Source organism: Phalacrocorax aristotelis, chromosome 6 (assembly GCF_949628215.1).
Source record: "Phalacrocorax aristotelis chromosome 6, bGulAri2.1, whole genome shotgun sequence".
In the NCBI taxonomy this organism is placed as follows: Eukaryota; Metazoa; Chordata; class Aves; order Suliformes; family Phalacrocoracidae; genus Phalacrocorax; species Phalacrocorax aristotelis.
This window is the reverse complement of record NC_134281.1, coordinates 23,635,553-23,650,791: the sequence shown is the minus strand read 5'-3', so window position 1 is coordinate 23,650,791 and position 15,239 is coordinate 23,635,553. Positions and strand designations below refer to the sequence as shown.

General features: G+C 38.4%; 1 protein-coding gene across 14 annotated transcripts in view; it reads right to left on the bottom strand.

Moving 5' to 3' along the window:
* WNK2 (WNK lysine deficient protein kinase 2) overlaps positions 1-15,239 on the bottom strand; it is a 123,229-nt gene that overhangs the window by 12,913 nt on the left and 95,077 nt on the right. For 8 of the 14 annotated variants that reach the window (XM_075096647.1, XM_075096651.1, XM_075096657.1 and 5 more), the window contains 5 exons: positions 15,017-15,231; positions 12,790-13,005; positions 11,733-11,831; positions 6,432-6,476; positions 4,678-4,931 (listed from right to left, as the gene is read on the bottom strand). In XM_075096647.1, coding sequence (XP_074952748.1) covers positions 4,678-4,931; positions 6,432-6,476; positions 11,733-11,831; positions 12,790-13,005; positions 15,017-15,231 — 829 coding nt within the window. The remainder of the gene's footprint in view (positions 1-4,677; positions 4,932-6,431; positions 6,477-11,732; positions 11,832-12,789; positions 13,006-15,016; positions 15,232-15,239) is intronic. The other 6 variants (XM_075096653.1, XM_075096655.1, XM_075096661.1 and 3 more) reach the window with 3 other exon arrangements.

The window sequence follows — 15,239 nt, the reverse complement described above, 5'->3', positions numbered from 1 at the left end:
AAAAAATCTGTTCTTTGGACTTTTTCTCTACTTTGTCATCATGTTTTACCAAGTAAGCACTAAAGTGCCACTTTAGCAATATTCATAGCTACAGTACTGTGAAAGTATATAGCTAATAATTGTCTTTGACTTATAAATAACAAACATTTAAGTTTTTACATTAAAACAGATGAAACTGGGTAATTCTGTGTGAAAGCTGACCATAACTATCACAACTCATTCTAAAAATGCAGGATTTATATTATTTTTCTTCCAGCTACATTTTGATGGCCACATTATTAGCATTACTGTTTTACTTCTGTATGGTCCAATTACAGTTGAAACAAAACCATCTGAATCACAGGACAGGGTTAGAGCTGGCTGCCACAAGCAGGGCAAGGGTGTTAATGCAGGCTTTTTACCACCCTTTTGCAGCTTGCTGAAAACCCAGAATTCTTAGGAGCTACTCAAGATTAGTGTTTGTGGTCTTCCAGGTTCCTGGAAACCTATTCTGACATTCAGACCGAGAAGGCAGTGTTGAATAGCTTCAAACACAGATTCATCCTTTTTTTTAATTATTCTTCTAATCCAGTGGAGACAGAAAACACAGTAAAAGGTGCTAATAGTCATTCCATTCCTTTTTCACATCTGTGGCTATCTCCAGAAAGCTTGCTTGCCAGGCAGTCAGCTCATTTAAGTCAAGATGTACTAAATGCAAACAGATGTGCGGCTATTACTGATGGTGTCTAAACCTCAGCACATGTCACTGACACAGACCTGTATGCTTCACAGAAACAACCCGATTATGGACTTGGAACATGTTTACAGCTTTTTTGGGGTACACAGTTTTTTCTTTAAAACGCATGGAGCTATGTAACAGTATGAATAACAGAAAACATGTTTTTGGTAAGCCCTTTATTCCCAGGCATCTTCAAATAATACCTTTAACTACACAATATTCAGTACCCTCTACACACAAGGCAGCTCATGTTCCTAGGCACATTCCTTGACTGGTAGTAACCACAATTACCTGTAGAAGAGGATTGTTTGATCATGTCATGTCTTCAACATGGATAAGCATGAAAGAAATAACTATCATTAGACAGTTTGACTTCAGTCCTTCCTAATATCTCCTATTACATTTTTAAAATTAGTGGTGATAAGAATCCACGTGTATTTCTATGTTTAAATAAAACATTTGAAAAAAGGAATACTTCAATGCTCCTGTGACATAACTGGATGTCTGAAGGTTCCTCCACAAACGTCTAATATGCAACAACCAGGATTTGCATCCAAAACAACAGGTAACTTCCACAGAAACAAAGCAGAATTTAAAGATTTCCTTTGCATCCTAATTATTTTATTGCTTTCTACCCTTCTGATGATAAAGAAGAAAGTTAACCCACTCTTATTCAACGCAGCACCTCTTTCTCTTCTGAATTGATTTCCAACCTTAAAGAGTAGCCTTCACTTAGTTTAAAAAAAGGTGCCAATAATATATTGTAGTCACACAGCAGACAACTTGCTGACAGTGGTAGAGGAATCTCAAGAAAAAGGATAACTCAGGAAGCTAGTCTTCTGTTTCCAGGGTGAGAGAGAAGACTTGAACTCAGCCATACAACTATCCTGCATATTAGTAACAGTGGGTGGACAGGAAGAAAATGATAAATTAACAACATAAAATAACTCTACCCCTAACCAATAAGGATTTGATGCAATTTTCCTCTGACCTAAGAGACTGAAAAAAAAATACAGAGTAGAAAGGGGCCATTTGGTTTGATGCCTTCTTTGTTATACCTTGTATAACAGAAGCCTTAGGCTTTGACACCAGGAAGATGCTTATCACCTACGTGGCCTCTGTGTCACAGAACTCTGTGAGGTGTCAATTCCAGGGGACCTATAACCAACAGAGCACCATGGGACAATTCATGTCACTCCTACTCCAGTTTAACAACTCTTGAAAAGACATCTTTCTGTCAAATAATCACCAGAGAAAATTTAGAAGTGAAGGTATGAATACTGCCTCCTTCTTGTCCCTCATTTCAGTCATTGCAGAGGACCAACAATAGCATCTCCTAAAACAAAACACCGAGTCTGAAGATAGGAGACAACCTGGACTAACAGTTTCCTGCTAGTTTGTTCTAGTCAAAAAAACAAAAGGGGGGATAAGAATCACCACACTTCCAATTTATCTAGCCTTTATTTCCAACATAAAACCTATTATAACTCTCTTTGACGGGCTGGAAATCTATTTAGTGCTCCTTATTATTTTCTTGCAAAGGCATTTTTGTATTTGATCAAAAAGATGATTAAAAGATGGTGTTAACAGATGGACTGAAGAAGTACAGCCTCAGCTTTATATGCTTCCTGTTAGAAAGCTATTTTTTCCATCCTTTATGTGATTTCCTGAATTCTTTTTGTCTTTTTAATACCATTTAAAGGTGGACTCAGTGGTGATTCAGTGCAGGTATAACATCTCCTCATGTAACTCATCACTCCAAGAACTGATGTTACGGGTCACTTGTCTGGCTGTCCAGACTAAGGGTCCTTACACACCATTTCCTTCCTCCTGTTTTGGCTATTTTTCTCCCAATATCATGAAGCCCTCTCCTCCCTTAACCTCAATTTCCCCTTTAGGGTGAATTTCAGAAGTGCAATCAGCAGGATGACGCTCAACTCCAAAAAACAGTCCTTGTGCTGTTGTAGAAGTCTTCTAAATAATATCCACTGCCTTGCTTTCTGTTACCTCCAGCACGCAGTGGATATCTTCATGGCCAAAATACCCCAACAATAACCATGCTAGAAAGATTTGCCACCTACCTTTGGCATCTCTTCAGCAGGTTGCACAGCCCTGGAAGGACTTTATGCACAAAACCACCCAGGGCAAGCTGGCGTGGTGCTCGCAAGGTCTCCAACTGACTGCCACTCTTCCAAGCAACAAGAAATGACATGAAATGAAGAGCAGGGAATCCCAGTCTCTGAGCTCTTGGTAAATTATCGCTAAAAGACTTTAACCAGCCTTGATAATTCTCTGGAACAATTGCCATGTTCTCTAAATGAATAAACCCTCTAAAATCAATGTATTAAGACAGGGACATTCCTGTTCCCCTCACAGCGATAGCCGTCTCCACAGTCTTTGAAACAGAAACACCAAGACTGCATCAGGTAAAATTAATCCTAAATTGATGCTAATGGATGATTTAAATAAGCAAAATAATGACTCTCTTTTCCAGAGTTAAAAGTGGGCAGAACACTCTCTTCAAATCCTTCAAACTACTGCAGGATTCTTGGGGAAAAGACATCAAGCTGCAAAAAGCACATCAAAAGAGAGCATGAAGTGACTTAACAGAACAAAATCCATGCCCTCACCATCACTTTCTAGAAATCTTTACTTTGTGTTTACTAGCACCTCCTTTGACTTATTTTGTGAAAACTAATAGGGTCTTAAATAGATGTTGCTGTTACTCCAGAACAGGTTTATACTGGTTAAACCATCACTATGCAGGCGTCTTATTTACTCTGTGTTTTGTTCATTTATGGCAACTAAGAACTGGCATAAAATTGCTTTATAAATTTTCACAAATGCTTTTCCCTGTGAAGTCAGTGACCCTAATAACTCTGAAACCAGCAGGTACCAAGCAGACACGTTAGCGCACACCTCATGAATAACTACAGAACTACCACTGCTGCTTGCAAGTTTGTTTTTTTTTCTAACTTCAACATGCCAAAAAGGCAATGGTTTACTATACAGATCCAGTTATCTTGTTTTTAAGGGATTACAGAGCAGTCCCTCACTGGTTTTGTTTTCACTATTTCTTTGCTTTTAAAATTAATTTCTTTTCCTCTATTTTGACTCAATTTCCAGTCTTCCAAAAAAAAAAAAAAATGAATCCAGCAAAAACGTCTAGTCAAAGAATCATCCAGCTGTAAGGAGGAGGAAGAGGTCTGGAAACCCAGACCAGGGTGGGACAGAATGGTAGACTGGGATTCTGGATACATTGTTATTAATTTTTGTGCCTGCCTCGGTATCATCACTCAGACACGAAAACAAGCACTAAACACAGACACAAATAATGTTGCAACGGGTTTTTTTATGCTACTGAAAATAAGAGGGAATGAATGGGGGCACTTCCAATTTCCATTTTGTTGTAGTTTACTTTCACAGTATTTCTGAAGATATTTCATGAGGCAGAGAGCCTCAGAGATGCCCAGTATAACAAGCAAGGGTTAAAAACACATCCAGCTATCGTCTATCTCGGCGCAGCACTCACTCTGCTTTCACTAAAACAAAGGCTTGCTACCACCAAGCCACCAGCCAGCCACTGTTCTGCCTAAAGAATATTAATATTAAACATCAAAAGAAGAAAACTTTAGGAATAGTTAAAGCTTAAGTAGAGCAACATATGGTTAATGGTATGTGTATTGCTGTATACCGCTGTTAATAAGCATTTTGCAATTTAAAAATATATATATATTTATATATATGTTGCAGCCCATATATCCCTCAAGATTATTCCAAAAGACAATTTAAAAAAAAAAAAACCACAAAATCTGGTTTAGTACTTAATGAAAGAGATGGACATTTATAGAAAGCATCTATCTGAAGTAATTTTAGTCTATGTCCTCCTCCAAATCTGAGTTCTGCAAAGGCTTTCAGACATATAGTAATAGGTATGTTCTTCAAGGAGTGCCACTTACTCCACATGTCTCATTCTGTGTTTGCATGGGATTAGCCTTTGGCTCCATATCTTGCCTTTTTTGGTTCTGCTTCAGTTGGTTTAAAGAAGGTTTTGTCTGTGCAGTTCCAACGGTTTTGCTTGTCCACTGGTCAACCAGCTTATGAAGATCGTCTGTGAACATCCCTTTTTTGTTGTTACTGTTGTTGGCCTGAACCTGCAGAGTTGATTGCGGGAGTGGCTCAGGACACATTACGAGACTGTTTGTCGAGGATCCTGGAAAATCACATACAAAGAAAATTGACAATGGTATCTCTGCTTCACCACTTTGTAACTCAAACAGTTTCTCATCTACTGCAATTCAAATAGTGGCTTTTCAGACTTTTAACCCTCCCCCTCCTTTCTAAAGAACACCTTTGCTTAAAGAAATGGTCCAAGTCCAATGCATTCATATTTTCTATCTCATTATGCTACCTCAGCCACTAGATGTTGCGCCTACAACTTCTCTCCAGGTGAAATTAACAACTCGAAGAAAAGAAACAAATGCAGTCCCAGTAACACTGACATCCTAAGGCTTACAAAATCTCTTCAGAGAAGACTACCACGAGAGAGTGGGAGGCAGGATATATTACTTGTTAAAACCGCACGCATTTAAAAAATGAATTTAGCATTTATTTTACTTGCATAAGTGTATTGTCCTCTTAGAAAAACGTAATTGTCATATAGATTACAAGTAGGGTTGGCTACTACGCCTCAAAGGTTCTGGGAACCCTCAATCTCTCTCGATGATGTTAGGACCATTTACTCTGCCATTTGGATATTTTTTGGGGAAAAAACCCCATCAGGACCATGAGTGTATAGAAGAAAACAGAGAGGAGGACATAGTGGGTGTGCAAGTTTCTGAGACAAAGAGCTTTCGGTATAGATAAAAGCAGACAGGGAGAGTATCGACAGAGATTTGGTTTTATATGTTTACTTATTTCTAGAAGAACTAGGGGAAAACAAAATTGTCCCTTTTTATGTGTAGGTGACTGCAAATCTGACATAGCAAGATTGGCAGGGAACAGCAACTGAAGGTGCCTGAATTTGACCTAAGCTAACTTATTTGATATAGCTAAAGATTTGAAAGACCATCTCTCCAAGCAAAAAGTTCATAGAACCGTAGTAAAATTATTATATAATCAAACATGAACATTCAGTCTTCTTTTTTCTGTTAATCAGTTACCAGCTAATGAAACCGAGTAAACCAATTAGTCCTATGGTTATATATGTTAATAACCTTTAAATGATCATGCATTCAACCTGCAACATAAAATCTAAGTGAATATTGCTCATTTCCTTTTCCTTTGCTTGGGAGAAGGGACCAGTGAGAAAAATAAGTATTTTGACAGGAAAGCTCTTCAATTAGTTTTTAATATTTCATGCAGTTCAACAGGAAAGAGATTGTTTTAAGCTATAAATTCCTCCAGCAGAGAACTGCAGTCATATAAAGGTGTGTATTTCAGAAAGACAAACACTGAATCCAGTTTCCTTGCCGCATGCGTGCAGTCTCACACACAAAGAATACCACAACTGTCTTGCAGCATGCGTGGTTCCCAAGACATCACAGCACATGCATTATTATGAAAGTGTCACAATTTATACATTCTAATTTCATATCAGTATAAGTGCACCAGCTTCATTTATTAAAAAACTAGCTTTTAGTAAAAAATAATAATAAAGCAAAATATCCCATGCCATGACGGAAATACTGAGAAACAAAAATGGGATAGTTACTACTACTGTGATCTTTGCCTAGACATAGTCGTTTCAAGGTGGACCCTACAAGGTAAAACAATACAAGACATACAGAATTAGGTAAGACTAAACACAACAGATCTGACGGACAAGCTTCTGTACTTTTAAGCAATCAAAAGTAGTTATTATGCAAGAAAGGACAGACAAAGTCAGCAGTTCAGGTGAGTAAAGGAAGTCTAAATAACTGGACAGCTCAAACCTTCCTTAATGTGCAGCCATTCAGAAGCTTTGAAAAGTATAATAGCATGCCAAGGTCTCACGACTTAAAGATGCATTTGTTTGAGGGTTTATTTTTTTTTTCTTGTTTGTTTGAGGTTTTTTGTTTGGTTTTAATGGCCTTGGCTTCCTAACAGGAGGTTTTGATTCCTACTCTACTTATGCAGGAAATGATGTCAATTCAGTTAGTGATAGGAGGCCAAAAATGCTTTCAGGAACAAGTCAAGCTAGTCTGGCTGCAAAGACAAACTGTAAAACAACCCTAAAAGTCCTGTTTTACAAGTCCAAAAAGATACATTGTTCTGCAGGTCTGAGGCCAATTGCTTCAAAATACTTTATTAGTAGGATTTGTGTCTGGATGTGAGATTCTGAACTTCAACTGAAAGTAACCATGACTGAATTTCCCTTATCCTTTGTCCAAGTGCAGAAGAATAATCCAGCAGAGTAGCTGAGTTTTCATTTAACCAAACCACATGTTTTTTTCATCATTATCTCATTACATCCTTCATCATGATTTTACATAGTCTGTTGGATAGACAGAGTGCCAGAAGTGTACCAAGAATCTTACTTGACTGTCAGATCTTGCCAGACATAAGCACTGTTTCTATTTGAGTGCCAAAATTTCCTGAAAGGTATTTTGGACTTGGTAAGAATATCATTATGGTATGGGAGGAGATGAATATCTGACATGGGGCATGGCAAGTTTATTGTGAAGAAGCACTTGAAAACATGAGCAACATCAGAGAGTGGGGCAAAAAGCAAGATACAGGATGGATGTTCTTTTTCTCTACAGCAAACCAGTGTCGATATTTTATGTTACGGTGCCAGAAATGCAGCTTTAAGCTCAGATATTGCAGGTCCAGGTTGACACAGGCTCTGAATGAGTCTTCAAAGGAGAAAGGAGAGACATCAGTCAGAGACTGAGGAAGAAAAAGTAAAGAGGGAGGAAAAAAAGGGAGAAGAAATGTTTGTTTTGCTATAGGTGGCATGAGGAGGAACAGAAGGATTACTTTGAAAGATTTCCTTATTTCATATAGTTTAATGAGGTTTCTATTCCAGGAAAATCAGAAGGACATGACTACAGTAAATGTCTTATGCAAGCACGACCAAGTTTGTTTCTCATCTCAAAGCCTAGATAACAAATAAAAGTCACATTTACAACTGAACAATCCGCATTGTTTTTAATTTTTTTTCCCCTCTTCCCTCAGATAGACCTTACCTGCCTATCTCAAAGTTAGCTAGCAACTCCCATTATGTAAACATCGCTGGCAGTAATACTAGAATGCTATTTTCCTAACTATCCTGCAGCATTCTGCATGTAGCAATAGGTAGTATTTGGCACAATATGTATGCAAATGAAAAGGAACTGCCTGTGAAAAATAAATGCAGGCAGCTGACTACAATATGTGCTGAAATGCACATAAAGTTTAATCACCAAACACTCTGCTTCCTGAAAACCGAGTCACAAGTTTATATGCACCTCAGGTGCTAAATCAAACCTGGGGCCCCCATACATGTGAGGAAGCCAGAGAACAGTGGTACTACACAGATTCACAAAATACCTGCATGAGTGGTGCCAGTGTCATGGAAAATACTACAGGAGAGTCAATCACCAAGAAGAGAGCTATTTCTTCCAAATTGTATCACTCCAGCATATTGTTTGGGAGATGAGAAACATTATTTAAGTGGTGATATTGCCTGAAGCAGGGACTGACAATCATTGGCTACAATTGGTTTTAAATTCAAATCCAATAAAAAATGCACTTGGTAAACCTAATTCACCAGATTATGTTACTTCTAAAATAGAGTTAAGGAAATGAATCATAATTATGATTTAATCTAAGACTCCAAAAGTTCAGCATAGTGTTTTACCTCCAGTTCCAGATTTCTTATCTGAGAAATAAAGTAGCTATTCTATCATAAAGGACAGTAAAAATCCACTGTCCCATATTTGCACTCTAACAGCTGCCAAAAAGCTTGAAAGCTAAAATAAAACTGAAATGGCAAGAAACTGTTAGACCATTTCCATAATTGCATATGCACATACAATATATCAATTACTACAGACCTGACAAAAATTGCTTTACAGAAGATTACAAGCCTAAGCCAAATAAAGTTTTTGAAAATTCCACTCACAATCAGCACAAACTCTTCCCTAAGGCACCCTTGCAATTTAACCCAGGGAAGGAGCTCAGGCTAAGATTATGCTGAAGCTCATAAAAATATTTTATTCCATAAAAAGTGCAAAGGAAAACTCAATATTGGACATGGGGAACAGATCAAGAAGCTGTTCTGAGAAAACACTGTGAAAGCGCTTAAGTTTGATGGGTCTTGTAACCAGGGCAAGATATTTGTTTGAGCTATCTTTAATGCATCTGAACATTTCTTTTTAAAAGCGTGCTGCTAATTTGTCTGCTAATATAGTATGGGCTTCACACTGGATTATCCAAGCTCCCCAAAGGACTGTTTTTCCTTAGTCAAATGTATAGATTCAGAGCATTTCTGAAAATCCAGTGCGGCTTTTCCCAACAGCTCTCAAGCAAACAAAAAAAAATCCCAGGGAAACTTAAACTTGTAGACTAGACCGAGGACCCTGACCTGCCCAGACACGCCACCGAGCTGCCTGCACTGGGCAGCCACATCCCAGCCCCGTATGCCCAGCATTTGCTCACTGTCTGTCTCCAGCACTCTCTCTCCTTGCTCAAGCATGAAGCAAAGATGCAAACACGTTTAGCACCTAGTCCAAACACTTGGCTCTGCCTCCATGCTGGGTCAACCTATGTCCCTTCCAGAGAGGAAGGGGCATGAACCAGCTGGCATTCCCATTATCATCATCTAGCATTATTTTTCCTGAGGCCTGTGGTCATAACTGCTCTGGATACCAGCTCAATGGAACCACCAGCATTACATACTTCCAGCAGCAGTCCCAGCCCCAGCCGCTCTTGGGAAACAATAGGGCCACATGCAACCTCATCTTCATCACACACACACTACCAATCTGTTGGACTCACTGGGAAAACAAGCTAAATAACCTGTCCCCATCAAAACCTACCCATAATTCAGCTGTGGAAAACTGTCCAGCAACTCAAGTGACAGGCAGTATTTGAAACTAAGCTGCACTCTGAGCAGCGGTGACTTTGGATGGATGTGTCAGGGTTAAGTGCCTGAAACTCAGTCCATCTCCTTGTATGACTCAGAAATGGGGGAGTACAAACCTCCTCTCTGAACACTTTGCCCAGAAGAAACAGAGAAGAGAGCATATGGGCTGAGAACAGAAAGGAATTAGTCATGCCAAGTTATTTAAGCATTGGGAAACCATGATTTGAAGGATTTACATATTCCCTTGGTTTCATTCACAATATCCATGCACCCAAATATTCTTAATAAACTGGTTTTTAATTGCCATCTCCCAGCCTTTTTGCATCCTACTGAATAGCAATTACAGAATCACAGAATGGTAGGGGTTGGAAATTCTATGAAAGATTAATGAAACGACTACTGAGAATTACACACACAGAGGAAGAAACTACTATCTCCATTATTATACAAAATGTGAAAATTTGAACTGAGAATTCCCCTCAGGTTCTCAGAAAAAATGCCTGAATTGAAAACTGTCTCATGACTTCAACAGTTCTTAAAACTTGCATGATAATAAGTTCAGTATGCCGAGCAGTAAACATCAGTTTTCAAGAACCTGAGAGTGTTTGGACTTTTAGGGACCTCAAACATGAAAAAAAAAAAAAAAATCAAGATTATTTTTAAAAATATTGTTTATTCATAAAATTACGAGGAGCGTATTTGAGTAGTCTTGTGCCTTTGATCTGCACCACTTGGATAATGATGAGCAATGTAGAACTCCAATGGGAGATCTGATATTAATGCAGATGAACAGTTAACCAAACATTTTCTCAAGAACATTATTAGCCTTCCTAATGTTTTATGTAAGTGGCCTATAGTACCTGTTCAGCACAACATATCTTTATTGTACAAGCAAAATCTGGTTGCCTAAAAAGCAGCATATATGATTGGATAAAAAGGTCTTTTTTTTTAAAATTAAGTAGCTTGATGTCATTTGGTTGAATTGCCAATTACTTTAGAAGTCATACAAATAGGGTACAAATAGCAGGTGCACAATTACTTGAAACAAAAAATACTGGATCCTAGCAATGCATTTCAAAGTATCATCTGAAAATCTGATATTGCTTTTTACTTATTTATGTTTTGATGAACTGCTAATTTGACTTCATCTCTGAGGTCACATAAGGTCATAAGAAAATAAACTGAGTGAAGTGCTTCAGCCAGATCAGCTTACACAAAAAATGTTGATGGTACTCTCCCTTGGAGTAACCAGATCTTCCTGCTGCTTACGAGTATGTTAAAAAGTTGCTCACTTAAAGTAATTAAAGTGAATGCATGGGGAAAAGCCCACGTAGAAAACAGATTTTGGAAGAACTAGCTGGAGCACTATTGTCTCAGCATTTCCACATGCAAAGAGCGGGGAAAAAAATTAAAGAAAATAGAGTGGATATAAACAGTACTGTATATCGTGTTAATACAGCCCTTGTATTGAAGTTATACCCTTCAGTGACCTTCTAGTTTTGTATCAGCTTGCTACATGCATGTCTTCATAGTCCAAACATGTGTGAAAGAGACCATTCGTCTACAGAAGGATGGATTTCTTTTTGTTGTCGCTGGAACCGGGACAGCAGACATGTATATTTGCCACATTGCAAATAAAATTACTTCAACATAAATCACAAAGTACAAAAGCTTTGATAAGTCCAGGGTAAAATTTACCATAAAGCTATATAATAAATGATGAGATCTTCCACACATGCTTTTGGTGCCCAGGCACGAGCCAAAAGCAGTGCAAAAAAAGCTTTCATATGAAAAATTAATATAAATAAGGTGTGTTCATGATGATTACTTGAAAGAAAGATAAAAAGAAAGAAAAGATGGTTCAGAAAAAGGGGCATCCTGCCAAACATATTAGAGAGATGGAATTGGAAAAAGGGGGTAAAAGAAAGATGGGCTGTGATAAAATACAAAAGAACAAATACAAACAGATGGACAAAGACACAGGTCCACTGAGGAATCTGGTACGAGGTTTGCTACTAGATTTATAGGTCACTCTCTCAGACGTTTGGTGGAAAACCGTCCAGCCTGCAAATGAATATAAAGGGAAGAAAACAAAGACACTTATAAAGTACAAGTAGCTGTGATCAGATGTCCTATACCATCAGTCAAATCAGCTTTGTTAGTTAAACATCCACATCTCCATTTTAACTTTGCCAAAGAGGAGTAAGTTAATTGACCATACACAAAGGATGCAATAACAGCAGAAGAGAACAGATAGATATTTTGTAGATTAGTTTGGCAGGATGTGCAATGAGAGGAAGGTATTTTAATCATCATTATAACTTCCAATATGCATGGCAACAAGATCAGTCAAAGCCTATGGAGGTGTGCAATACACAGAAGTATCAGGTTGGGACTGGGGAACACAGCCAATCTACAGTCATTTAGCTGGGACTTCAAAGTCATGCACAAATTTAACACCTTAGATAAAGGAAGCATAACTTGGTTCTCTGGTTTTGGTTTTCCTTTATTTTTTTCCTTTTCTTTTTTTCCCCTTTTCTTCCCTGCTTCTCCCCCCGCCCCCAACATATTTTGGTAGTTTCCAATGAGGAACTCTGGGTCTACCAGTATCAAGGAGCTAAAAACAAAGCCCAAAATGAACCACAGGAGACTATCTCTTATCCTTTTGTATCTTTTTCGCTTTCCTCTTTTTTCTCAGAAATCTGTAAGGCAGACTCCAGAAAAGGTGTCAGTATAAAGCCACTGATGGCAAAATTAAAAGGTATTTCTCTCCTAAAAATTAGCATGCCTTCTTGAGTGTTAACTCTTAACACTTGGTAAGATACTTTAACTTTTGTTATTCTGACAACACTGCAATGATCTTTTTAAAGATAAGCCAGTAATTTGGATTGTCAAAGGTTCAAGTTCCTATATCACTAGAAATGAAATCCAGTCCTAAAAAGTTCAAGCATAAGGGAGGGGAACTAATTTTAGCATGTGCTGCAAGACATGCTGAACAGCTGGTATGAAAAAAAAAAATCACCTTGGCCAGAGCTTGCATTCACGTCACCTCCTTCGGGGCCTAAGCCAGAGCAGATGTCAGAAGACAAAGAGGCTTTGACAGAGCACGGCTGCTGTGTCTGAACAGCCTTTCCAAAGGTGGCTGATGCAGGGGAAGTTACTGCTGCAGCTTCAGGAGATCCAGGCTGAGTTTTAGTTGTTTCTTTGTGGGGTGAGTCTTTAGAGTCTGAAAGATTACCTGAAAGAGCAAACAAAATATATGCAATGAAAAATGCTAGGAAACCACTGAATAAAAAGCCATGCCTAAAAATATTCATTACTTTGCCACCAAGAGGAACAGTGCTTTACAATTCTGAAGCACTGTATGAAGCACAGACTTTACGAGTAGCCTGCACCAGAAAATAATCTACATATACTATCGCTCATCCAGTTTTTCCAAGAAGCTTAGAGTAGGTTTGATTTTTAGTTTCTTTTCTGCATTTTTCAGAAAGGCTGGAGTCAGGACCTCACAAGCAGCACTGCTGAAATAGAGAGCGAGCTGCAGAAGTGCCTAAGTAGGAGGTGGAACGCACAGAACAACAAGAGCGAAACATGTAGGTTTGCTCTCAAATGTGAAAGGTGAAAGTAAGCAAATAGAGAGAAATAAAGAGTTGCTACAAAGACATGAGGTACTTTATTTATAGCTATCTTTTCATAGTGCTACACGGATATCTCTGGTAAAGAGGTTTTACCACCAGAATACCATTGTAACTATTTGTTACATGGACTTAGCAAAACTGTCTAACAGTGGAAACGACAATTACATCAATAACCAGTAGAAACTGCCTGCTCTTCATCCCTGAGAAAGGACCTAGGAAGGCCAAAAGTAAGGAATCTACACAGTCAAGGATGAGAAGATTCAGGCAGGAATACAGATTCTCAAGACAATGTGAACTTTACACAATGCCTCAAAAAACTGGAAAATAACACAGAAGAAATGCGTGAAGGAAAGCATGCACCAAAGTAGCAGTCTGACTGAGCATATCTCTGTTCTCTAACTGCAAGTGACCAAAAAAAAAAAAGAAAAGAAGGAAACAAAAGGAGAATAGGGACATACGTAGAAATAAACTTAAATTCTTTGGACTAGGGTAGCACACTGATATGAGCCAAGATTCATGAGTGGAGACAGATGTGGGGTTTGTGAATAGACAGAGGGAAAAATGGCTAGAGAACAACCCAAGAACAAACTGGAAAGTGAATGGACCAAGGATAATGGACATTCAGATTATCTCATCACAAGGAAAGGAAGTAAAACCTATGCATGTCAGCCAAGCAGCAGCTAAAGAGGTATAAAGCATTGAACATTGCTTCAGTTCCTGTAGGCAAGAATAATGAGATTCAAGCTGGACTGCAGAATATCTTGCCTCTGAATATCTTTGCTTTTCCTATATCAGTTGAAATCCTTAATGAAAGCAGAAACCTCCAAAACACTCTGTCTAAAATTAAGATTGGTGCAGTGAAATTCGAAGCGGACCTACGATGCAGTGACTTTGAAAATGAGAGCTACCAGGTTTGAAATACAGGGTTAATGCTGGAAGTGCTGCTGCTCCTCTAAATAACAGCATGAATTAGTTGAAGAAATATTATTCATGTTCTATTCTACATTTTAATGAAGAAATAGGTACTCGGGTATATCAACATTTCCCAGTTGAATTATACCTTTATACTTTTCAAAGAGATAATGACTCAAGACTGTACTACTGTTTGAAAAATCCCAAACTCTTTCAGATGGTCAAAGCATCCATCACAGTTGTATAACTGTTTTTACTTCCCATCTTTTGCGGGAGCAAATGCAATCCAATCTTTTCTATATGGCATCTTGTAGGAAAAAATAAACAACAACGAGATACAGCACATAACCACTAGAGGATAACAGCACCTAAGAAGTGAATATAAACATCAATAAGTTGCATTTGGAGAAAGGATGAGAAAACATAGCCAGGCTGTATTCCAAATTAAAGGGGAATATTGTTTCTCTGCCAAGCATTGTAACCAATGCAGAAAAGGTATGTATGGTTCAGCACTGGGCAGCTGTAATAAGCCTGTCCCAAAGGAAGCCCACTTCAAAAACAGTTTGCAGTATGCAAATTTGAGTCACAGTATTAAAACCAAAAAAAATTCAGCGTCTTTCCTGCAGTCCATGCAATTACACAGCAGAACCACAACCAACACAAATGACAGGTGTACGGAAAGGAACCTAGTGTACATACTTGTGCTTGATGTTCCACTCCTGAGCTGCTGGACCAGAGGGTTTAACAGTTTTCCACCTTTCAGTTTATTTTTGCTGGTTCTTCGGCGACGGCTGCTTGGTGGGGCTGAGTGAAGGAACCCCAGGTTGGGAGGAAGGGGTTTCCCTAACCGAATATACAGTGCCTCTATCTCATTCTTCTGCTGAGTCTGAAGTTCAGCAATTTCTTTCATATGCCTAAACAT